Below are 26,249 nucleotides of genomic sequence, written 5' to 3' on the forward strand. Positions count from 1 at the left end.
GATCAAACCAACATTTGAGCTCGAGACCAAAAAAAAAAAAAAAAAAAAAATCAAAAAAAATCACCTAGCTGACAAAGACCGAGGTTGCAAGAAAATGCTTTTCAAGTACAAGTAATGCAAGAAATGACAAGTGAAGTGAAGGAGAGGTTTCAAAGCTTGAAAGACAGTCATCAATACTGACAGATTACTGTAATTCTGGCTGCCAGCATGATCGATTTGGACAGCATATGACAATCAATATTGTCCTCATTTAGTGAACAACATTAGATTCATAGTTACAGAAGATGTTCCCAGGATAAAATTTAAACTGTATTTAATGATCATAAATAGCACAATTTATGCTGTGGAATCTTAGTGGGTACTTTTATTGGGCATAAAATAACTAACACAGCAGTATAATTATCCAAATATAAGTGAGTTTATTATATATTCTTTTATCCCTTTATTTCTCTTATGAGGATTAAAGCAGTAACTGGTGGTTTTCAAAGCCTACTTCTATTTCAATTTCTGTCGTAATTTCTGTTAAGTTCTATTGATCTGTTTTAGAACACATGATTTTTTTCCTCAATGGGAACTTATGGGGATTTGTCAAAAACATACATTTTAAAATTTAATATATTTCTGAGATATATATTTATTATTTAAAATTCAAAGACATCTATATTTCAATATCTTAAAAAAAAACCTAGTTGTAACTTAGTATATAAGGCTGCATTTAAAAATCAAGTAATCTATGAAATAACTTCCCCTGACATTTAGAATTAATATAGAACTTAGTGAGTCCCTGTAAAATATGACTATATATTCCTCAGATTAGCAAAGGCTAGGAGCATCTTTATTACATCCTTAAATAGTATGGAGAAATAACTTCCATATAGCTTCTAAATTCAAGCTTCCGAGTCAAGAAAAATTTCTTTGATCTATCTGATTTTATGTTTTTATTCTGAGTGTTCCAGAAGTGGTTCTGCTGATGGAAATTGCTCATATTTGCTGTGTAAATAAAATGTTCATGTTTACTCTTTCAATCTGAAATTATCTCTCTTTATCTTAGAAATTTTCTCGAATGTGGTATCTATTAATGTCTCAGCAAGATGAACTAACTATTAAAAAACTTCAAGAAACAGGCCTGTAAATCCAATCCAATCAATTAACCTACCAACCAACCAAACAAACATAAAAACTCAATTAGGCAATTCCTTGGTGTTGGGTAGAGTTGTTTTAATATTGACAGTAATCTTTACAGATAACAGAATTAATCGCTGCACAAAATAATGTACTCATTTACCAAGCACACCCAAATTCATTACCTCATTTAATCTTCACAGTAATTCTGAGATGGGTATTATCTTTTTTTACAGACAAAAAAAGTGAGGTTTAGAAATTCTGTGACTAGACCAAGATCACAAGGCAGAGCTTAGGTTAAAAATCAGTATTTTCTAACTGCAAATCCAGCCACCATACCTCTAGTATGACATGCAAATCTGAAAGAGTTCTCAAGAGTATGAGCTTAGATGCACGAAAAAGAAATTAAGCCATAGCCCCAATACTTTTAATTTTGCATTTTTAACTATTTGGTAAGGTGTGCATCTTAAATGTTTGTACCTTGGGTCAGAAATAGTTTGTGTTTGCTCACAAAACTGAGTTCCTGTTTTATGACACAAGAGGCAAATAGAGTTTTGTACTACAGTCTAATCTCTCTCATCACTTTTCCAAAAGACTTAAGGCATTCTTTCAATTGTGTCTTAAATGAAATGGTGGAGGACACTAACCTTAGGATGAACATCAGGATCAGGCAAACTGTAAGGAGGCAAAGGTTAGAAAGAAGACAACCCCAGAGGAGTTGACAATGTGGATAAAATTAGTTTATGGGTAATAATCTGTACATTCCTTGTAGGATCAGCTAACTTTCTAGAGATATTCAGGAAATAATAAACCAAATCACTACATTTTACAATAACCACTTCAGATCTGAGCTTTCAACTTAAAAGTAAGTGAAGATATAACTGTCACAAATAAGAAATGCTACATAAATGTCATTAAGCTTAATCAATGTACCATGCCATGATCCACCTGTAAGTCCATTTCACAGTGTCAGAATACATGAGAAATTACACAGGAATCAGATTGCTTAAGTCAATTTTCATCAAAAGAAGAGAATATATGTGGCAGAATTACGATAAATCCATTTCATGTGGAACAGAACATAGGGTATTTTAAAAAGCCTTCCCTGTAAAGCTTAACAACTTATTAAGTAAAAGAAAAATAATTAAAATGCTTTTACTCATATAGAAAAGGTACATGGAAGCACAAATTCATTTTAGAAAGGAATATCAGAAAACAATGTAAAATTTAAAACTGTGTATATATTTTGTGCCAGGCATTGCTCTAAAAGCTTTATACGTAATGACTCATTCGGTTCTCCTAACACAATGAGCTACATGTTATCATTTTCATTTTATAGATATGGAAACTGAAGCTCAGGTTAAATAATTTCCCCAAAGCTAGATAGCTAAGGAAGTTAAGGCCAGCACTTGAGTCCAGATCTGGCTCCAGAAGCCATGTTATTACACATTCCATGTCCTCTCATACGTCCACATCTTTGTTTATCTTGTTCCCTCTGCCTGGAATGCTCTTCTCAATCTCATCCACCCGATTAACTCTTATTCATCATCTTTCAATATTCAATCCTCACATTTCTCCTAAGTGTTTCTTGACACCACTACCCCTTCCAGCTGAGAGGCTGCTTGTCATTATACATCCAGAACACTGTACATAACTCTGTTACAACACGTGCACTAAAAACAGTGTATCTCCTCAACTAGACTGAGTACTTAATGATGACTACTTTGGTTATTTTTATACATCTAGACTATCAGAGTACCTAGTCGTACTCTAGAGTATTAGAGTACCCCTAATGGGGCCCTAATTAATTAACCAAAAGATAAGTACTGATTAGTAGTATAAAAAAGAAAATACATCACTCAAATATCATAACTGCTCAAACACAGGGGAGGAACTCTAGCATTTATATATCAATAAACAGAAACTCACCTAACACAAGAAATACTTACCTTGGAAAGTAGACATGTATTAGAGTAGAAACCATACTGTTAAAAGGATACAAGTTTTGATACAATGGAATCAGAGATTTCAGAGCACGGCTTGCATTTATAGCTGTTGCTCGAACCATAATGGGTAGGACCTTTCCATTCACAATAGCACCATCAAAAAGTGGACCAAAGAAGGGAACCTAATTAAGAAATTAGAATATAATTTTATACTTATATTGGAGAAAGGTTATAAATAAGAATAATCAAGACATTGCACACAAAAATGTTTGTACTTCCTCTTTAGTTCGTCCTTCATAGAAATACTATTCAAATTCACTTCTTTTCCATGATTAACACCAGGACAATAAACAAAAAATGCCAAAGGTCTACAGAGTTTCCCCATTCAAAAGAACTGTGTTTCATTTAACTGACTAAATAACTCTTATTCCCTGACAGTTTTTAAATTTTTGTAGCCTCTATTGCACACCAAAATCCAACACTGGAAATAAATTCCTTTCCCTCCATTGAGTAAACACAGTGAAGATAATACATCCTTATAGGCAGTAAGTTAGGTCTTCATTATTTTTGAGTGATACCAGCTTTACTACAGAACCTAAAAGACTTTTATTACACAGTTTATTAGAAAAAAAAATCTATGTTTCGGTAATTGTCATTTTTATCAGATGACTGACAGTTTCAAAGTTATTCTGTTTGAACATGGTTGGTACAAATGACAGCTGAAGGCAATAATGTGAGCCTTGGATAATACAGTAAATATTTCAAAAAATATGGCTTTGTGACCATATATTGTCCCTGATGTATATTCTTCTTTAGAGATTATTTATTTGAGAGAGAGTGAGCAGAGCCAGGGAAAAAGAACATGAGTGGGGGGGAGGGGCAGAAGGAGAGGAAGAAGCAGGCTTCCAGCTGAGCAGGGAGCCTGATGGGGGCGGGGGTGAGGGAATTGGGGGGGAGTGTAGGGGTGTGTGGTGCGACTTGATCCCAGGACCCTGGGATCATGACCTGAGCGGAAAGCAGACGCTTAACTGACTGAGCCACCCAGGCGTCCCTCTTCTTTGATTTTTTTTAAAAAGAAAAACCCAGGCGGTGGGGAAAGGGGACACTGAAAACATAACAAAAACAAAAACCAAAAAAAAAGAAAAAAAAAAAAGAAAATCCCATTAAAAATTTAAAAACCATTAATAGCTTGCAGGCTGTACAAAAATAGGAAGTGGGTCATAGTTTGCTGACCTCTGGTTTAAATAAACCCTAAAAAAACCCTAAAAAAACCTGGCTGTAAACTTAAAAACTCACACCTGGGAAACTTAGTCTAATTCAGGAAATTCTAAAGATTCAGGATCAACTGTCAAAAAATAGGTTTTCTATAAATTAAAGGTATTCAATTAAAAAATAAGAAAGACACCGAAACACTACTACACTTTTTAAATTATTTTGAAAGAAAATACTTCTGCTAGTGTATTTCAACCTTATGGTAGAAGGGATCTAACTAGAACTTTTTTCTTTTTTTGACTTTGTAGAACTTTCCTTTATTAAGGAACATGACTACATAATCATGTAATCCTTAGTAAGATATATTAACTAAAAATACAGGAATGATACATTCCTGTCCTAAAGGGAATGATTACTTCTTATTGTGTCTTTTAGGAAACTATGATCATCCTCTTAATAACAGGTAATCCCTTTGTGATCTTGGTAGGAAGGAACTTCCACTCTGGCACTGCCTTAGCCTTCTCCCACTTGAACATAGTCTCTTGCAATTTTTCCAATTTTAGCGCCTTCTGAACCAGACTTAGACAACTTACATAGATACCAGAGTCTGTGTCTCACTTCCCCGTTTTCACAACGTGATATGCCCAGTCTAATTCTTCTGAAAGAAGAAACTCACAAACCCACATAGAGCTCAAAATTTATTATTAAAATGTAACATTTAAGGAGTTCTTACCTCTGGTTTTTTCATTATCTGAATACTGAACATGTGATTTTTCATTGGGTATATTACAATAAGGACATCACCAAATTCTGTAGGAATAATTCCTCTCCTGTAGTCTCTAGTATGCTCTGACCAAACAATGTGTACTTCGTCATTTCCCAAATGTCTCAACTGGAAAACCAAGAAAATAGTTCATAGTGCTTTAGAAAAAAGCATATAGCTTTTCACACAGCTACTGACAATATACTATACAATACTATACTATAAAAAGATTAAAAGGTAAAGAAATAAAAAACCATGAAATTCATTTGATCATTTTTCACAATACATGAAACACAAACACTCAAAACATTAGGAGACAGTGCAAAAGACCAGAAAATGTTCAGCTGTCTACAGTCAATGGGAAGCATAGAACTTAGATGAATAAAATTCACATACAGCCCAAATACTCTCCTTAACTAGCAACTACACTAGTTTCCCACTATGAAACCTTCTACAAGATTGTTCAAATGTTTTTAAAAAGTGAGCAACGTAAGATTTTTCTTTTTTTCCGACCACTCTCTCAAAGGACTAATGAGCAGTGAAGTTGCCTAAAGAAGGCAACAGGAAGAGAAGGAAAAGAAATAGATAATTCATACGTTGGGTAAATAATCTATTAAGAGAAAGCTGACTGTATTTGGTTCAACATTTTTGCCTGTGAAATGATGTATATGAAATTCTTCCAAACAGATTTCTTGACATGTGTTAGACTCTGAAGATGTTGTTTAAGTATTTGTGCTTTACAAAGGTGCTTCTGGCAATCAGAGAGAGTTAACGTTATGAGGATTAAAATTCTAAAAAAGCAAAACATCCGAAAGTTGGGTTTCTAAGTTATTAGAAAAGTGAACTTAATACCCATGAGTCTTCAGTTTTCTTCATAGAGATTATCGTATAAACATGTATTTTATTATAAAATTTGATTATTTTAGTACACTGATTCTGTCACTGCAAACACCTGAGTCCATTTTTGGTGCATATCTCACATGAGCTTTTCTACTACTTTCAAATAAATGGACACACTGTATGTGTGACACACTAAAGGTTTAGAAGGTTTAGAAGAGGGAGAACCAGGATAAGTGCCATCAATATTTTTTGATGAGCTAATACACAAGCAATTTCTATTTTTGAAATATGCAATCTACTTGGCTTAAAGAACACAGAGCAAGAAAAAAGTTAATGTGTGATTTCAACAAACAAAAAAGAAGTTAAGTCTAATCAATGAAAGATTCTTTCTTCTGTTACCCTTAACCCTGGAGTTTTTTCATTTTTAAGTAAGCTCTACGCCCAATGTGGGGCTTGAACTCATGACCCAGAGATCAAGAGTTACACATTCTACCGAATGAGCCAGCCAGGCACCCCATAACCTTGGAGCTCTTAACCTGGGTTCAAGGGGTTCTGCGTATATTTGAAAATTATGTGTAAAATTTTATTTGTGTATTTTTCTGAGAGAGTCTATCAAATAGGAGTATGTAACACAAAAAAGAACCAGTGTTCTAATGGTTTTTAAAGTCCCTAACAGCTAGAAAATCCTAATTACTATGAATGTCATTAAAGTATCTGAAAATACAAGGCAAGTCCCTGAACTTTAACATTTGTATTCCTAAGCAAGAAATGCCCCCTCAGAATCTATTATTTAAGAAATATAGTATAAAAATATTTATTTTCTTTTAAGGAGACTTTTTTTTTAGGCTTAAGTATATTAAATTTTTTTCTTTTTGGAAACCATAAACATACTTATTGCTCTAAATGTATGATGGTAGGCCTAACCATCAAAATATTGTTTAAGTTTTAATTCTCATTATTTACACCACACCACACACATGTGTGGACATACACACCCGCTGAATAATATAAATTTAGTACTTGGGCTCTGTGACATTTTTAAAAACCAAACAGATTACACAACTTAGAAAAGCCATGGCTCTATAATTTCATTTTTTAATCAAAATACTTTAAAAATATCCTTCCTATACAGCCATCCCCATGTGTCAGCTTCCCTAATAGGTTTATGTTAACTGAATACAAAAGAAATGTGAAATAAATTTAACCAGGAGGGATGATCCAATCTAATTTTGATACATTAATGTCATATGCTGTACATGTTACAATAGCAGCCAGATCTAATACTAAGCTCCAGGCTATACTGAGATTTCCAAATGGCAGATTGTTCTAAGTGATATCAAGTATAATTGAAGTAATAAACGATAGTAAAAGCTGAGCACACTGTCAGGAAGAATTTAAGTATTTACTTTTTAAAATTAAATGAGTTAGGTTAGGAAAGACAAGACAACTGAAATAATGCAGGTCTCAATTTACAGAAAATTCCTTTTATTTATCTGCTACATTAACCCTTGAACTCTTGCCAAAGCTATCTATAATTTCTAGTGCCCACTTATCTAAAGAAATGAGAGAAATGGGCAACTAAAGTTTCATCCTATAATCAAAGCTTGTCTTCAAATATCTACCACAGAGTATTAAAAGTCTGTTATAGAAGTCTAATGGGAAAAAAACAATATATTTTTACTAAGACACTGTAATGAAGATATTTGTGGCCAAGAACCATACATATAACAAAGTCATTCTAAACATGTTCAAGCACTCTGAGGGGAAAGCTTCAAAAACATCCTTATCATTTTTTAAAGAGTGGTTATGTTGTCCTGATTAGGCATGTTTTTCTATCTTTAGGTCTTTAAAACCTGCAACACAATAAACACAACTTGAGAAATTGCTAATCATTGCTATGTATATCTTACGAATTTTTGAAAGATTACTCAATGAATTTTGAGTATTAACAGTAAACAGAAATTTCAGAAGTACATTTGACATATTTAACACACATACTTTATATAATATTTTATGTTTATTCCTTATCTCTTATGGATTTACAAGATTGTGTCCTGTGTATACAATCCAGGTTTTTCTATACTCTGAGAACTCTCAGAGTTCTACCTACATGTTTTTGTACCCAGATGCCAATCACTTCTGAAACAGAGTACAAGACTTTTTTTTTTTTAAAGGTTTTATTTATTTATTTGACAGAGAGAGGGTGGGGGGAGAACACAAGCAGGGGGAGCGACAGACGGAGGGGGAGAAGCAGTCTCCCAGCTGAGCAGGGAGCCCGATGTGGGGCTCGATCCCAGGACCCCGGGATCATGACCTGAGCCAAAGGCAGGCACTTAACCGACTGAGCCACCCAGGTGCCCCAAGAGTACAAGACTTCTGTACATGGGATGAATCTGTTAAAATGATTGGCGACCAAATGATTTTTCCAAATTCACTTCAAATGCTGCTGAAATAATTTTATTTCAGGGTATATAATACAGGCTGCAGATTATCAATTCATGAAGATAATGTACTTAATGAAATTCAACATGTGTAAAATTGAAGTACTCAATACATTATAGAGTATCAGCACTGGAAGAGACCCTAAATCTCTGATTTCCCACCCAATACAGAACTCTCATGGCAATATCCTTGACAAGTAATCCTGTCTCTGTCTGAATATTTCTAGGGTTGGGAACTTTACACCTTCATGAGTCAGCCCGTTCATTTTTAAAGAGCTACAATCATTAGAACATTCTTTACACTGAGCTAAAATTTGCTTTCTGAAGCTAGTTCTTCTAAAATGAGCTTTACCAAATAAATCCAGTCTATATTATATACATTATCTTTTCAGATATTTGAGGATTGGCCTAATATATATCTCAATTTTTCTTTTCTATGTTAAATGTGTCCTTAGAGTTCCTCCTCTTATAGCTTATAAGTCTATTCATTATCTTGGATTATTACCTCGGTTTACAAAGTTTCTATTAAATTGTGGTGTCTGGAATTGAACACATTATTACTATATGCTCTAATACAATCAGCTCATAGTGGGACCACTTCGTTTGTTTTGTTAACTAAATTATCTTCTGCATTTTTACAAAGTTGGCTCAAATGAAGCTGTAGTCATTTCAAACCCTTAAGTCTTGTTGTTACAAAGTTCTAAGCACGTAAAACTGACTGCTGGATCTAAAGGGAGAATTTCATATTTATTCTTATTAAATTTTACCTTGCCAGGTTCAGATTATCCTTAAACCTATCAAAGTCTTTTTTTAGCCTGATTCTGCTATTCAATGTGTTGGCTCTCTCTTACCCAGATTTGGGTTAACCTTAAATTCAATTTCTTGTGTCTTTGTTTAGATTTTGGATAAAAATGTCAAGTGGGACAAGTCTGGGTAACAGCCTTATAGCAGGTCACCATAAATGTTCCTCCTGGTTAAAATAATATGCAACATTTATTAAATTCTTACTATTCTAAGTGCTTTGGCATAATTTAGTTTTAACAACAATGCTATAAAGTAAGTATAATTATTATTACCCCTATCTTTATAGGTGAGGAATTGAAACTTAAAAAGATAAATTAACTTGCCTAATGTCACATGACTAGTAAATGGCAGAGTCAGAACTGAAACCAAGGCAATCTAATTCCAGAAACAATACTTTTAACCACCTCCCTATATGCCTTTCATTAAATAATTAATTTATGCCTCTAGATGTGATTATATAACCAGTCATGAATATACTTACTGAACTATTATTAAGACCACATCTCTTCAACTTGTTCACAACAAACAACTTGGCTAAATGCTTTATACTGTCAATGGCCTTCCCTGATCTAGTAATCCTATTAAAACAAATTAAGTTACTTTGATGTGATTTGTTATGGTGAACTCACGGTGGCTCCTAGTGATCACTACTTCATTACTGAAGTGCTCACAAACCATCTGTTTAATAATCCTATTTTGTCAGGCATTGACATGGAGCTCATTAATGTTAATTTTTGTAGTTAGTGGACTATTCCATGTCCTTTTATGAAAATCAGATGTTTGCCTATCTTAAGACAATAAAATGTTTTCATTTTCCATTATTATCAGAGATTACATTCAATTCTAGATTTCCTCAATGCCATGAAATATCATTCATCTGGAGCTGGAAACTAGATTTCATGTAAAGTAACTGTATCATCTTTCACAAAATCAGCTTACCCTTTGACTTCCCCATTTCTGTTAAAGTACCTAACAACTAATTATAATTACTCAGGGTCAAAATCTGAAAGTCTTCAATTTCTGTTTTCCTTACTGTATCTCTAACAAGCTCTTCATTTTTTAAAAAAAACATTAGATTCCTTTTTTGTACTTTCCTTCCTATTTCATCTACTGTTGCCCTAGGTCAAATGTTAGTCATCCTACATACCTGAACTAGTTCATAAGTTCTTAAAAAGCTTCTCCCCTGCCATTCACTTTTCTTGATACATTAGCAAATACTGAGAGCTGACTAAATGCATTGTGCTGGCTAGCATAGATACAATGGTGAAAAAACAAAAAACAAAACAGACATAGTCTTTGCTCTCACAAAGCTTCAAGTCCAGTGAAGGAGATAGAATAAAAGAATTAATAATTGAATAATAATATAGATAATCCTCTAAATATACTTCTCTGAATGCAAATAACAAAGAAAACTGACCTATAATGGTATTTGAAGAACGCACAGAAGTTAATCAGGTTAGGCAGTTTGGGAGATAGTGGTATACATGTAGAAATTTAAACTGATTAATATTGCCTCAAGCCCTCATTCTTTCCCCCATCTTCCAGATACCCACATATAGCAAAACTGACACTATCAAATACTCCTCAATCATGTTAAAAAGCATACTTTCATACATTTTAGGATCATACATATTTTCATAGGTTTACTTGCTGTCTGGATCATTCATTTTTAGTAACTAAGAAAAGCTTCTTGAAACAATAGGAATGATGTCTAGTATACAATTACCTCAGCAGAGTGGGCACTCAACACATACTGTTGAGTATTAAAAAGACAGTGTTGAAAATGCTTTATTGAAATGTGTGACTTCTGTGCAGAAGATGTGTTTGAAAAGACCACAGCTTGAAAACTGGTTTTTGAAATGTCTCAATAACCAACTGAAAAAAAGGAAAATCCCTACTGGACTTGACTTCTAGTATAACCAAAAGCTTGGTATAAAATTTTCCTTTAAAATATTTTCCATCAAAGAAACTCAAGAAAACAAAGCTATTATATTTGGAAATTATTGGAGTCTGAAGTTTCAGAGAAGGAGAAGCAACAGTTTTTAGACACGTGGGGTGACTTCTTTTTTGGTTACATTTGGACGAACACGAACTTAACAGTTCTCGGAAGAACACCGGAGCGTGTTCAAGTCTGATGCTTGTGTTGAAGAAACGGAGAAACACAGATGGGAAAGAAAAAGGATGACGGGAGAAAGAGAGGAGACTTGAGAAAGGGCTCAGAGAAACAAGAACTGGAACAAGACTTGATCAGGTTAAGTGTAGTTATAAAATCACAGTAACTAGGTAAATTTTTTATCATTACATAGTGCACAGCATAAAAACAGAATTATCTGCAATTATGGCATTTATTTAAAGATGGAGAGAGGAGGTGTAAGTGTTATACAGAGAATAAAATAGGGTAATGCGATAGTGTTACTGGGTAAAGGGGACTTCTTTAGCTAGGATGGTTTGGGAAGGTCTCTCTGAGAAACTGTCATGTGAATCTGAGAATAGAACAATGAGAATGAGAAAGCCTGGTGATGTGGAGAAAGAGCATTTCAAATGGAAAGAACAGTAAATCCATACTCTCTGAGATGGGAATGAGCTTGACATGTTGGCAGATTAGAATGATGGCCATGAGGCCAGATTGTGCTACATGAAAAGGAAGGTGACAGGAGATGTGATCAGAAAGGTAGGCAGGCAGGTGGCCAAATCATGGGGCATTGAAGGCCATAGTGAAGAATTAGTACTTTATTCTACATGCAATGAGAAGCCACTGCTATAGAATCCAAATTATACCATTTGCAGTGGTGAGATAAATTTACTCTGAACCATTTATATTTCCTGGTTTCTCTATGCTCTATTCTTGTCATAAAAAGTATATTTACAGAAAGTGGGGTTAAAGGTAAAGTCTAGGATATTAAAATAGAATTATGTTATGTAAAACTGTTATTTTGGGATTAAAACCATGAGTATAATTCCATACCATTGATTATTATACTAACTAATGTTTACTAAAATAATGCAAATTTTATTATTATTTCTTAAATTTGTGTTTGAATTCATTTTCCAGACTATATTTAGCATAAAAGTGCTTTGGAAAGTAAAGTATATTTCAATTTTATTTCTAGACAAAATAAAGAAAAATAGATTTAAAATTAAAATCAGACCAATCAGGTGAATAAAGCTGATTTATTTGGGAAACTATCGTGACCAAATTCAAAAACAGAAAATGAAGTGCTGTCCATTACACTAACAATATTTCAGAGGAAACTGACTTAAATACCTCTTTCCCCACTTTTGGGGGGTGCAGGAAATGACAGACTGGAGACTCCAACTAAGTAAATTACAATGATCTCAACTTGATCTTCGTAAAACTTCTAACAGGGTAATTCAGCTACTTATGAAGCAAAGTATCACCAAGTGGCCAGAATAAGGAGACCAAGGAAATGAGACAAGCCCCCGTGAACACTTTATACCAATGCTTGCAGTACTTTTGATATTTAAGAGTAAACAAACTCAGTTAAGTGATTTTTTCCATCAATCTTCCTCAGCTAGAGATAATTTATAGAACAGATAGCTTTGTCTAGGGTTATATGAGGATTTTTGATACGGTAGTATATTTCTAAGAGAGTACTTTGTTCAACTGAATATTTGATTCATTTGTTCAAAAAGTATAGTCTATGTTGTAAAAATTCTGCCACTACTGTCTTGAACCTTGAAAAAGCTTCTCTTCACAAGAAATAAAACACTACACTTAAACAGGTTCAAGGATATTTACCTCTCATTCTGAGAAAATAAAATGCTTAAAAATAATTTACAAAATCACCACATGATATTTTAAATAAAAAGTGAGAAATAAAATTAGCTTCTATAAAATAGATACAAACGATTTTCTCCTTTCAAGTTTAAAACAAAGAACCAGAGTCATAAATAATTCTAGCTTGCCAGAGGCACGGCTATTTCTTTATACTGACTGTCGACTACCTAATTTAATTAGAGGTATTAAACTCCATGCTGAGGTCAACGAGCCTTACTTCCTCCAATATTACACTTCAACCAGTGCTCATTAATGTGTCTACTGAATGGATTAACACACCTAAAGATGTATCTACAGAGGAAAGGGGGACAACCTAATGATATCCAATTGTTCATTTGTAATAGGACACATGTTCTAGGCCTCAACTTATTACCACTAATGTGGAATTTATTAAATTCAGGAGAAAAAATACCAATACAGAAAGTGATTTTTTATTAAGGAGAACTGGTATAAGACAACTGGTTTCCATGATTAAGTTTAAATATTTAACCTTTTATTAAAAAGAAATTGATACGATAATAGAGCTAAAATATAAGCCTGTTAGAAAAATCCTTCATAGTAGGACTCTGAAGAGCAGATTAAGGGCAAGATTCATAGGGAATTGGGAAGAAGAAAAGTCAGTATATAGAGAAAAATAAATGTTGTTTTTTTTTTTTAAATTTCTACAAAAAAGAAGTTTAGAATAGTTGTTATACTGAATTATGAAAGCAGGTATATTTTTCCAAACTTCTACTGAATTAGGTGAAAAAGTCGCCTCAATTTAGTCCCAACCTGATACAGATTTTATTTAAACTGATTTAAATTACCTGAGAAGAGAACTATACCCTTTCAAAATGATGTTGCTTTATTACATATTGTTTATAATTTTGATGGACTTCACTTATATGGTAGATACTATACATGTGAAAGCAGTGACATTGTAACATTTTCTCACTAAAACAAACACTTTAAATTGCTTTAAGTAAAAAAGTCCATCTAATTAGGGTAATTTTCTTCAATAAAACAGGCATTAAAAAGAAAGCCCAACAGGTATAATTACAACAACAACTGAAATAATATACACGCTTATATTATAACATTGTAAAAAATTACAAACATATGCTTATATTTTAAAAAGTCCCAATACTTCTGGCATCTCAATATTAAACAACTGGAATATTATGCTATGTAATTGCCTGTGTCCTTTCTCCTTAACTAAATAATTGGAAAAAATACTAGCACTTTTCCAGTTGGTAAATTACCAAATAATTTTAAATTTAGTATTAGCTTAAAAGAAAAAAAAAAGTCAAAACTTTTCCTAGGGTGTGATGTCACCAAAATGATGCCAGGAAAGGTCCAAGCTCTTGTTCCTCCATAGGAACATTGAAAAAAAATGATCTTAAATACAGAAACCTCTGGTTCCACAAAAACAGTTGGAGCTAATACATGAATTCAGCAGAGTTACATGATATAAAATCAACACTTGAAAATCAGCTGCATTTCTATATACTAACAATGAACAAATAAAAAAGGAGTACAAAAATAATTCCATTTACAATTGCATCAAAAAGAATAAAATACTTAATGGAGAAGTTTAACCGAGGTGGAAAAAGATTTGTGTACTGAAAACTACAAAACATTGCTGAAAGAATTTTAAAGACTACAGGAGTGAATGGAAAGATATCCCATGTTCATGGAATAGAAAAATTTATTATTATTAAGATGATATTACCCAAAGTAATCCAAAAATTCAATGCAATCTCTATCAAAATCCCAACAAGGTTCTTCGCAGAAATAGAAAAAGCCATCCTAAAATTCATCTGAAATCTCAAGAGAACCTGAATAGTAAAAATGATACTGGAAAAAAATAGAACAAAGTTGTAGGACTCACATTACTTGAGTTCAAAACTTACTACAATGCTACAGTACCTAAAATATTTAATTAAAGCAACCCCCCCCCCCCGCCAAGACATTTAGACCAAAGAAAAATAATACAGAGCCCGGAAAAAAAAAAACCCTTGCATATAAAGCCAACTGATTTTTGACAATAGTGTCAAGATCATTCAATAAGAAAATGTGCAGTCTTTTTAACAAATAGTGATTGGAAAACTATACAATCACATGTAAAAGAATGAAGGCAGACCTTTATCTCACATTATATATATGAAAATTAACTGAAAGTAGATACAAAAATTAAATGCAAAATTTAAAACAGTAAGAATCTTAGAGGAAAACGTGTGGGAAAATCTTTATGACATTAGATTTGGCAGTGATTTATTGAACTGACACCAAAAGCAAAGGCAACAAAATTAAAAACTAATAAATTGGACTCCATCAAAATTAAAACTTTTGTGCATCAAAAGACTCTATCAAGAGAGTGAAGACAAGCCACAAAATGGGAGAAAATATTTGCAAGTCATATATCAGATAAGGGATTAACATCTAGAAGAACTTCTATAATTCAACAATAAAGATGCAAACAACTTAATTAAAAAATGAGTTAAAGACTGAATAGACAGTTCTCCAAAGAAGATGTACAAATGCCAATAAGCAATGAAAAGATGCACATCACTAGTCATTAAGGAAATGCAAATCAAAAGCACAATGAAATACCACCATGCATCTATTAGGATAGCAATATATATTTGTTTCTAATGGAAAATAATAAGTGTTGGCAAGGATATGCAAAAATTGGAACTCTTGTGTACCTCTGGTAGAATGTAAAAATGGCACAGTCACTGTGGAAAAGTTTGACAGTTCCTCAGAAAGCTAAACATACAATTTCCATATTACCCAGGAATTTCACTCATAGGTATATATAGAAAAGAACTGAAAACAAGGTTTCAAACACTTACATAATAGTGTTCACTGCTGCATTATTTGCAAGAGCCAAAAAGTAGAAACAACACAGTGTCTATCAATGAATAAACAAAATGTGGTATATACATATAATGGGATATTATTCAACGACAGAAAGGAGTGAAATTTTGACACCTGATACAACATGGATGAACCTTGAAAACACTGTGTTAAGTGAAATATGACAGATACAAAGGGACAGATACTGTATGATTCCACTTATGAGAGATACCTAGTACTGGCAAACTCAGGGAGACAGAAAGTATATTAGAGCGTACCAATGGCTGGGTAGAGGGGGGAACGGAGAGTTATTGTTAATGGGCAGAGCCTGTGTTTGGAAAGATAAAGTTCTGGGATTTCCAGTTTCCAGTCTGGCACATAAGAAGCTTAGAAGTTGCCACTCTGTCCTAACAAGTAAAAAGCTAAACAAATTGAAAAAACAAATATCCTTCTTAGGTCAGAGAAGTGAGATCACGGGCAAACCGCTGCCCCCAAAATCCGACAGACAGGCAAAAATGGAGGATGACAACGAAGCAGAAACCTCTATAGGCACTGGTAGCAAGGTAGGAAAACGTAAATTGTAATTGCAAATTCCTGGAGACTCAGTGTGGACAGGTCTGAGACACTGAAGATACATTAAAATGGAGTTAGAAATGGCAGGATGACAGAATTACAACTATGATTAACATGCTAAGGGTTCTAATGTAAAGAGTAGACAACATGCAAGAACACATGGATGACATAATCAGAGAGATGGAAATTCTAACAAAGAATAAAAAAGAAATGCTACAGATAAAAAACAACATAACTGAAATGAAGAATGCCTTTGATGATCTCATTAGTAAACCAGACATGGCTAAGGAAAGAATCTCTGAGCCCGATGATACAACATCATAAACTTCTAAAACTTGAAAAGCAATTAGAAAAAGATTGGAAAAAAACAAAACAGAATATCCTAGAACTGTGGGACAACCACAAAAACTGTAACATACATAAAAGGAAAAGAAAGAGAGAAAGGAACAGAAGCGATATTTGAAGCAATACTGACTGAGAATTGCCCCCAATTAATGTCAGACACCAAACCACAGATCCAAGAAGCTCAGAGAACACTAAGCAGGATATATGCCCAAAAAACTACACTTAGGCAAGTCATCAAACTTCATAAAATCACAGATAAAGAAAAAATCTTGACAGAAGCCAGAGGAAAAAATACATTTTATTTATAGAGAACCAAAGAAAAGACCATATGACTTCTCCCCTGAAACCATGCAAGCGAGAGTGGAATGAAATATTTAAATTGTTGGGAGAAAAAACTACCAACACTTAGAATTCTGTACTCTGTAAAATTATCCTTCCAAAGTAAAGAATAATAAAGACTTTCTCAAACAAAAATTGAGGAATTAGTTGCCAGTAAACCTACCTTACAAGATATTTAAAAGAAGTTCTTCAGAGGGAAGGAAAATGATATGGGTTAGAAATTCACATCTACATAAAGAAAAGCACCAAATAATCAATAACTGAAGGAAAAAGAAAAACTTTTTTTATTCTTAATTGATCAAACAGATCACAGTTTGTTCAAAGTAATATCAGCAATAATGCATGTGATTATGTATGCTTAGGTATATATATATGCTTATCTATAAGTAAAATGAATGATAGCAATGATACATGGATAGGAGGGAAAGATTAAATATACTGTGCTATTAATAAGGTACTTGCAGTATCCATGAAGCAGTATAGTATTACTTGAAAGTGAACTTGGATTAGCTCTAAATGTATAGTACAAACTCCAGGGCTGTGACTAAAAAACGTTAAAAAAGAAAAGTAGTATAATTGATATGCTAAGAAAGGAGAGAAAATGGAATCATGTAAAATGTTCAATTATAACCACAGATGGCAGAAAAGTGTGGAATACAGAAATAGGAACAAAGAACAGGATAACAAATAGAATAAAGTAACAAATGTGGTAAATATTAATCCAACTATATCAATGATCACTTTAAATGTCAATGGTCTAACTACACATTAAAAGACAGAGATTGTCAGAGTGGACCAAAAAAATAAGACCCACCTATATGCTGCTACAAGAAACCCACTTAAAATATTAAGACACATATAGATTAAAAGTAAAGGGATGGAGAAAGATATACCATGATAATGCCAATAAAAAGAAAAGTGGGAGTACCTATATTAATTTCAGACAGAGCAGAATTCAGGGCAAGAAAAGTTAAAGAGAGGCATTATCTAATGATAAAGAGGTTGGTACTCCAAGAAGACATAACCAATCTTTAATGTTTATGCACCTAACAACAGAGTGTCAAAATATGTGAAGCAAAGGCTGATAGAATTGCAAGCAGAAGAATCCACTATTATAGTGGGAAACTTTAATACTCCTCTATCAGAAATGGAGAGATACAGCAGGCAGAAAATTCATAAGGATATAGTTGAACTCAACAGCTCCATCAATCAACTGGATATAATTGACATTTATACACTACTTCCTCCAACAACAGCGGATTACACATTCTTCCCAGATTCACATGGAACATTCACTAGACAGACTACATCTGGGCCATAAAACACATCTTACCAAATTTAAAAGAATAGAGATCACACAATGTCTGTTTTCAGACCACAATGGAATTAAACCAGAAATCAACAACATAAAGATAGCTGGAAAACCCCAAAATACTTGGAGATTAAACAACATACTTCTAAATAACACATGGATCAAAGAATTCTCAAGAGAAAATAAAAAATACTTTGAACTAAATGAAAATGAAAATGTTCTGGAAGTGGATACTTGTGATAATTGTACATTATAAATGTTTATGCCAATGCACATTTAAAAATGGTTAAGATAGGACTTCTGAGAAGATGGTGGAGTCACAGTATCCTAAGCTTACCACATCCCACAGACACACTGAGATAACAGCCACATCAGTGAAACTAACTCTGAAAATGACTCATGACTTGAAGACTGGCAGAAGAGACTTTCCACAGAAAGTGGAATAGTGCAGAGGAGACCACATCAAAAAGGGTAGAAGCAGCAGACATATGGCTGGGAACTCCCCCTTCCAACATTCACCCCACTCCACATGAGACTAATCATAAACGAGAGGGACACGAAGCATGAAGAGCGAGAGGATCAGACCCCACCCCAGGCATCCCTAGGCACAGGGAACCCCATAACACTTTGGCTTTGAAGACCAATGGGGCTTAACTTTGAGAGTTTTTACAATCAACAGGGTTTAACTCTGGGTACTTTTAAACTGAGTTCCCACCCTTAAAAAGAAACTGGGGTAGTAAATTTATTTACTAATCTCAAAATTTGCATTGGAGGGACAGGAATCTTCAGGAGAATTCTTTAAGAACAAAAGTGCTGCCCGGCAGACCATTCATTTCCTGCCTCCCACGCAGCCTAGAAAGCCAGATATTTGTGGGAAGCAGAGTGAACATTCTCCATCTATCTTGTTAGCACCATGGTCCCTGCCCCATCCAACCTGCCCTATTCCACATACATCCCTCCACAGCGGCTGCTGTCCTAAAAAACCCTGCAAAAACCTGCACCACTCCAGAGTGACTTGTGCCCTGGGGACAGGGGAAGGTAACCACACACACCAGTGTGTTCACAATCCCAGCAGCTGAGCCTTATAGCTGGCACTGCAAAGACAGTGCCCTGCTGATCACTGTCACTCCAGCCCCAACTGGGGGCAGGTATCTGTTCTGACTGCTGGCCTCATTCACCAATGGAAACTTCTAGGGGCAGGACAGGGAGAAAGCCCTGCAGTGCATGGGCTGAGGGCAGGTATCTGGTCTGACTGCTGATACCACCCAACACCAAGCCTGTGGCCCCAGACAGGCCCCTTAACAGCACAGGGACCAAACCCCTGCGCAGTGTGCTCACAATAGGCAAAGTGGGCCATTGTAGTTGACTGGACTGAATGGAAATGTAGCTCAGCCACAACAGTAGGGAACATGCAACCTACAGAGAAGACACTGCTGAAATGCCTGGTTCTAGTGAACAGGAGACATTGTGTTATAGGGCACCACAGAACCTCTTCTTCATAAAGTCACAACTTTCAAGAGCAAGAGACATAGCTTGACTCTCCTAATACATAGAAACAAACACAGAGAGTCAGACAAAATGAGGAGACAAAGGAATTAGGTCCCAAATGAAAGAACGGGATAAAACCACAACAAGAGAACTACATTAAACGAGATAAGCAATAGGCCTGATAAAGAATTCAAAGTAATGGTCGTAAAGTTACTCACTGGATTTGAGAAAAAAGTGGAGGATCTCAGTGAGACCTTCAAGAAGGAGAAAGAAAATATAAAAAAGAACCAGTCAGAGATGAAGAACTCAATAACTGACATAAAAAATACACTAGAGGGAATCAATAGCAGATTAGAGGAGGCAGAAGAATGGATCATCTATCAGGAAGGCAGGGTAATAAAAAGCAACCAAGCTAATAGTGAAAATTAAAAAGAACAAGAAAGAATGAGACTAGGTGAAGGGAACTCAGCAACATCATCAAGCATAATAACGTCTGCATTACAGAGATCCCAGAGGGAGGAGAGAGAAAAGTGGACAGAAAATTTATGTGAAGAAACAAGAGATGAACACTTTCCTAATCTGGGGAAGGTAACAGAAATCCAGATCCAGGAAGTAGAGAGGCCCCCAACAAAATTAACTCAAGGAGGTCCACACCAAGACATAATCATTAAAATGGCAAAATGTAGTGAGAAAAAGAGAATTTTAAAAGCAGCAAGAGAAAATGATTATATACAAGGAAAGCCCCATAAGGCTGTCAATTAATTTTTCCGCAGAAACTTTGCAGGCCAGAAGGAAGTGGAATCATATGTTCAAAGTACTGAAAAGAAAAAACCTGCAACCAAGAATGCTCTACACAGCAAGATTATCATTCAGCATAGAAGGACAGGTAAAGAGTTTCCCAGACAAACAAAATCCTCATCACTGAACCAGTCTTAAAAGAAACATTAAAGGGATCTGAGTGGAAAGAAAAGGGCAAAATAGCTGTAGGAAAATTATGAAAGGAAAAAATTTCACAGGTAAATGCAAACATATAATAAAAGTAGATTAATCACTTATAAAACCAGTATGAAAGTTAAAACACAAAAACAGTAATATCAATTATATCTATAAAATTCAGTCAAGGGATTCACAAAATAAAAGGATGTAAAGTATGACATCATATACCTAAAATGTGGGGTGAGGAGTGATTCAAATTTAAGTGACCATCAACCTAATATAGACTGCTATACACATAAAATGTTATATATGAACCTGATGATAACCGCAAATCAAAAACCTTTAACAGTTACACAGAAAATCCAAGCATACAAGTAAAGATGCCATCAAACCATGAGGGAAGAGAGCAAGAGAAGAATGAAGAGAGAAAAGCTACAAAAAGAACTGCAAAACCAGTAACAAAAATGGCAATAATGGGGCGCCTGGGTAGTGCAGTCGTTAAGCGTCTGCCTTCGTCTCAGGGCGTGATCCCGGTGTTCCGGGATCGAGTCCCACATCGGGCTCCTCGGCTGGGAGCCTGCTTCTTCCTCTCCCTCTCCCGTGCTGTGTTCCCTCTCTCACTGGCTGTCTCTCTGTCACATAAATAAATAAAATCTTAAAAAAAAAAAAAGGCAATAAGTACACACCTATCAATAATAAATTTAAATGTAAATGGACTAAGTGCTCCAAAAGACGTAGGATGACTGAATAGATAAAAAAGCAACATTTATAGCTTGCCTACAAGAGACTCACTTCAGACCAAAGGACATATGCAGATCGAAAGTGAAGGGATGGAAAAATGTTTACCATGCAAATGGAAGCAAAAAGAAAGCCTGGGTTACAACACCTATATCAAACAAAATAGACTGTAAAACAAAGACTGTACCAAGAGACAAAGAAGGACAATAAATAATAATAAAGGGAACAATCCAATAAGAAGTTATAACAATTGTAAATATCTATGTGCTCAAAATGGGAGTCCCCAAATACATAAAGCAACTATTAACAGACATAAAAGAAGAAATTGAGAGTAATACAATAACAGTAGGGGACTTTAACACCCCACATACATCAATGGATAGACCATCCATAGAGAAAATCAACAAGGAAACAGTGGTTTTGAATGACACATTAGACCAAATGGACCTAACAGATATATTCAGGCATTCCATCCAAACACAGTGGAATAGTGGGACGCCTGGGTAGCTCAGTCGGTTGAATGTCTGACTCCTGATTTCAGCTCGGGTCATTATCTTGGGATGGTGGGGTCAAGCCCTGGTCAGGCTCTGCACTGAATGTGGAACCTGCTTGGGATTCTCTCTCTCCCTCTCCCCCTCTTTCCCCTTGCACGTATGTGCATGTACATGTTCTTTCTGACTCTCACTTTCAAAAAAAACAAAAAAACCCAAAACAGTGGAATACATATTCTTTTCAAGTGCACATGGAATACTCTCCAGCATAAATCACATTAGGCCAAAAAACAGAGACTAAAATACATGCTACTAAACAATAAATGGGTCAACCAAAAAATCAAAGAAGAAATAAAAAATACATGGTGACAAATGAAAATAACACAGCGGTCCACAGTCTTTGGGACGCTGTAAAAACTTTTTTTTGGTTTTGTTTTGTTTTTTAGTTAAAGGTTTTTATTTATTTATTTGAGAGAGAAATAGCAAGAGAGAGAGAGAGCACCAGAGGGAGAATGAGAAGGAGAAGCAGACTCCTGGCTGATGGGCTCCATCCCAGGACCTTGAGATCATGACCTGAGCTGAAGGCAGATGCTTAACTGACTGAGCCACCCAGGCACCCCTGTCAAAGCTGTCTAAGAGGGAAATTTATAGCAATACAGGCCTACCTCAAAAAACAAGAAAAATCTCAAATAAGCAACCTAACCTTACACCTAAAGGAGCCAGAAAAAGAAGAACCAACAAACCCAAAGCCAGTAGAAGAAATAATAAAGATTAAAGCAGAAATAAATGAAATAGAAACTAAAAAACAACAGAAGAGATTAATAAAACCAGGAGCTGGTTGTTTGAAAAGATCAACAAAATTGATAAACCTTTAGCCAGACTCTTCAAAAAAAGGAGAGAACACAATACCAACATAAGTGAAAGAAGAAAAATAACCAACACTACAGATATACAACGGATAAGAGAATATCATGAAAAATTATATGCCCACAAATTGGACAACCTAGAAGAAATGAATAAATTTGTAGACACATATACAACCTTCCAAAATGGAATCAGGAAAAAATAGAAAATCTGAATGAACCAATCACTAGCAATGAAACTGAATCAGTAATAAAAATCTCCCAACAAACAAGTCCAGAGGGGCACCTGGGTAGCTCAGTTGGTTAAGCATCTGCCTTCAGCTCAGGTCATGATCCCAACAAGGAGTCTGCTTCTTCCTCTCCCTCTGCCCTTCCCTCCCCTGCTCGTGTGCTCTATCTCTCTCTCTCTAATAAATAAATAAATAAAATCTTAAACAACAACAACAAAAGTTCAGAACCAGATGGCTTCACAGGTGAATTCTACCAAATATATAAAGAAGAGTTATGACCCATTTTCCTCAAACTACTCCAAAAAATAGAAGAGTAAGGAAAGCTTCCAAATTCATTGTACAAGGCTAGCATTACCCTGATACCAAAACCAGAGAAATAAACCACAAGGAAAAAAGAAAGAAAAGAAAAGAAAAGAAAAGAAAAGAAAAGAAAAGAAAAGAAAAGAAAAGAAAAGAAAAAAGAAAGGAAACTACAGCCAGTATCTGATGAAAAGAGATGCAAAAATCCACAACAAAATATTAGCAAACTGAATCCAACAATACATTAAAAAAAAAAATCATTCACCACGATCAAGTAGAATTTATGCTTGGGATGCAAAGGTGGTTCAATATCCACAAATCAAGCAACATGATGATAACTGCATTAACAAGAAAAAGAATAAAAACCATATAATCATCTCAAGAGATGGAGAAAAAGCATTTGACAAAATATAACATCCATTCATGACAAAATCTCTCAAAAAAGTAGGCTTAGAGGGAACATACCTCAATATAATAAAGACTATATATAAAAAACCCACAGCTAACAGCATACACAATGGTGAAAAACTGAGAGCTTTTCCTCTAAGATCAGAAACAGGACCAAGATGTCCACTCTCATCACTTCTATTCAACATAGTGTTAGCCACACAGCAATTAGACAATACAAGGTATCCAAATTCATAAGGAAGAAGTAAACCTGTCACTATTTGCAGTTGACCTCACACTACATACAGAAAGCCCTAAAGACTCCACAAAAAAACTATTAGCACTGATAAATGAATTCAGTAAAGTTGCAAGATACAAAGTCAATATACAGAAATTGGCTAAATTTCTTTATACTGATAATAAAGAAGGAGAAAGAGAAACCAACAAAACAATTCCATTTATAATTGCACCAAAAAGAATAAAATGTCTAGGAATAAACTGCACTCCGAAAACTATAAAACACCAATCAAAAGAAGCTGGAGATGATGCAAACAAACGGAAAGCTATTCCATGCTCATGGACTGGAAAACCCAAAACTGTTAAAATGTCCACAGTGCCTAAAGCAATCTATGAATTCAATGCAATCCCTATCAAAATACCAACAGCAATTTTCCAAAACTAGAAGAAATAATCCTAAAATTTGTATGGAACGTGAAAGACCCCGAACAGCCAAAGCAATCTTGAGAAAAAACAAAGCTTGGAGGTATCATAATCCCAGATTTCAAGATAGACTACAAAGCTGTAGTAATCAAAACAGTACGGTACTGGCATAAAAACAGACACACAGATCAACCGAACAGTCCAAAGAACCTAGAAATAAACCCATGCTTATATGGTCAATTACTCTACAACAAAGGAGGGAAAAACATACACTGGGGAAAAGACAGTCTCTTCAACAAATACTGCTATATGCAAAAAATAAAACTGGACCACTTTCCTATACCATACACAAAAATAAACTCAAAATGGATTAAAGATCTAAATGTGAGCCCTGAAACCATAAAACCCCTAGAAGAAAACATAGGTAGTAATTTCTTGGACATGAGCTGTAGAAACATTTTTGTAGCTATGCCTCCTCAGGCAAGAGAAAACCAAAATTAAACTCTTGGGACTACAGCAAAATAAAAAGTTTTTGCATAGCAAAGAAAGTCGTCAACAAAAGACAAGGCAACCTCCTAAATTAGAGAAGACATCTGCAAATGATATATCTGTTAAAGAGTTAATATCCAAAATACATAATAATTTATACAACACCAAAATAATAATCTAAAAATGGGCAGAGGACCTGAATAGACATTTTTTCCAAAGAAGACATACAGATGGCCAACAGACACATGAAAAGATTTTCAACATCACTAATCATCAGGAAAAGACAAATCAAAACCACAATGAGATATCACCTTACACCAGTAAGAATGGGTAGAATAAAACAAAAACAAAAATAAAAAAACCACCAAGAAATAAAAAGTATTGGCGAGGATGTGGAACAGGAACCTTGTGTACTATTGCTGGAAATGCAAAGCTGGTGCAGCCACTGTGAAAAACAGTATGGAAGATAGAATTACCATATGATCCTGTAATTCCATTACTGCATATTTACCCAAAGAAAACAAAATACTAATTTGAAATGACATATGCACATTATGTTTACTGCAGCATTATTTACAACAGCCAAGATAAAGAAGCAACCCAAGTGTCCATCCATAGGTGAATGGATAAAGAAGATGTGATATATATAAATATACATGCACACACACACAATACAGTATTACTCAGCCATAAAAAAGAATGAGATCTAGCCGTCTGTAACACCATGAAGGGACCTGAGGGTATAATGCTAAGTGAAATGTCAGTCTGAGAAAGACAAATACCATATGATTTCACTCATGTGTGGAATGTAAGAAACAGAACAAATGAACAAAGAAAAAAATGGACAAAGAGAAAACTAGACTCTTAAATACATAGGAAAAACTGGTGGTTGCCAGAGGGGAGAAGGGTTGGGGGATGGGTGAAATAGATAAAGGGATTAAGAGTACACTTATCAATAATGATGAGCACTGAGTAATGTATAGAACTGTTCAGTCATTACAATGCACACACCTAAAACTAATTAGGACACTGTATGTTAATTATACTTCAGTGAAAAAGAAATTTCCAAACCCTAAAAAATTTAAATAAAAAAAATTTTTAAAAGGTGAAAATGGTAAATTATATATGTAATTTTTACTACAGTAAAAAAGCTTTCTATATTTACAGATGAAACAATGTTCAATGCTTACTTCCTCAAAATTCTCTAATAAATCCAGCACTTAAAAATTTTACCACTTAACAATATCATTTTAATTAGAACTCAACCATTTAGCAATTCTTAAATTGTGTTATCCTCTCCAAAATTAATTTTTTTATGATAATGAATTGTTAA

General features: G+C 34.5%; 1 protein-coding gene and 1 long non-coding RNA gene across 9 annotated transcripts in view; one reads left to right on the forward strand and one right to left on the reverse strand.

The window, feature by feature from the left end:
• Window positions 1–26,249, forward strand: part of LOC105239132 — a 283,627-nt gene that overhangs the window by 179,972 nt on the left and 77,406 nt on the right. The window lies entirely within an intron of this gene.
• Window positions 1–26,249, reverse strand: part of RALGAPA1 (Ral GTPase activating protein catalytic subunit alpha 1) — a 241,958-nt gene that overhangs the window by 26,469 nt on the left and 189,240 nt on the right. For all 8 annotated transcript variants that reach the window (XM_002922820.4, XM_019803334.2, XM_019803330.2 and 5 more), the window contains 2 exons: window positions 5,014–5,172; window positions 3,123–3,250 (listed from right to left, as the gene is read on the reverse strand). In XM_002922820.4, coding sequence (XP_002922866.1) covers window positions 3,123–3,250; window positions 5,014–5,172 — 287 coding nt within the window. The remainder of the gene's footprint in view (window positions 1–3,122; window positions 3,251–5,013; window positions 5,173–26,249) is intronic.

This window comes from Ailuropoda melanoleuca, chromosome 20 (assembly GCF_002007445.2).
Source record: "Ailuropoda melanoleuca isolate Jingjing chromosome 20, ASM200744v2, whole genome shotgun sequence".
Lineage (NCBI taxonomy): Eukaryota > Metazoa > Chordata > Mammalia > Carnivora > Ursidae > Ailuropoda > Ailuropoda melanoleuca.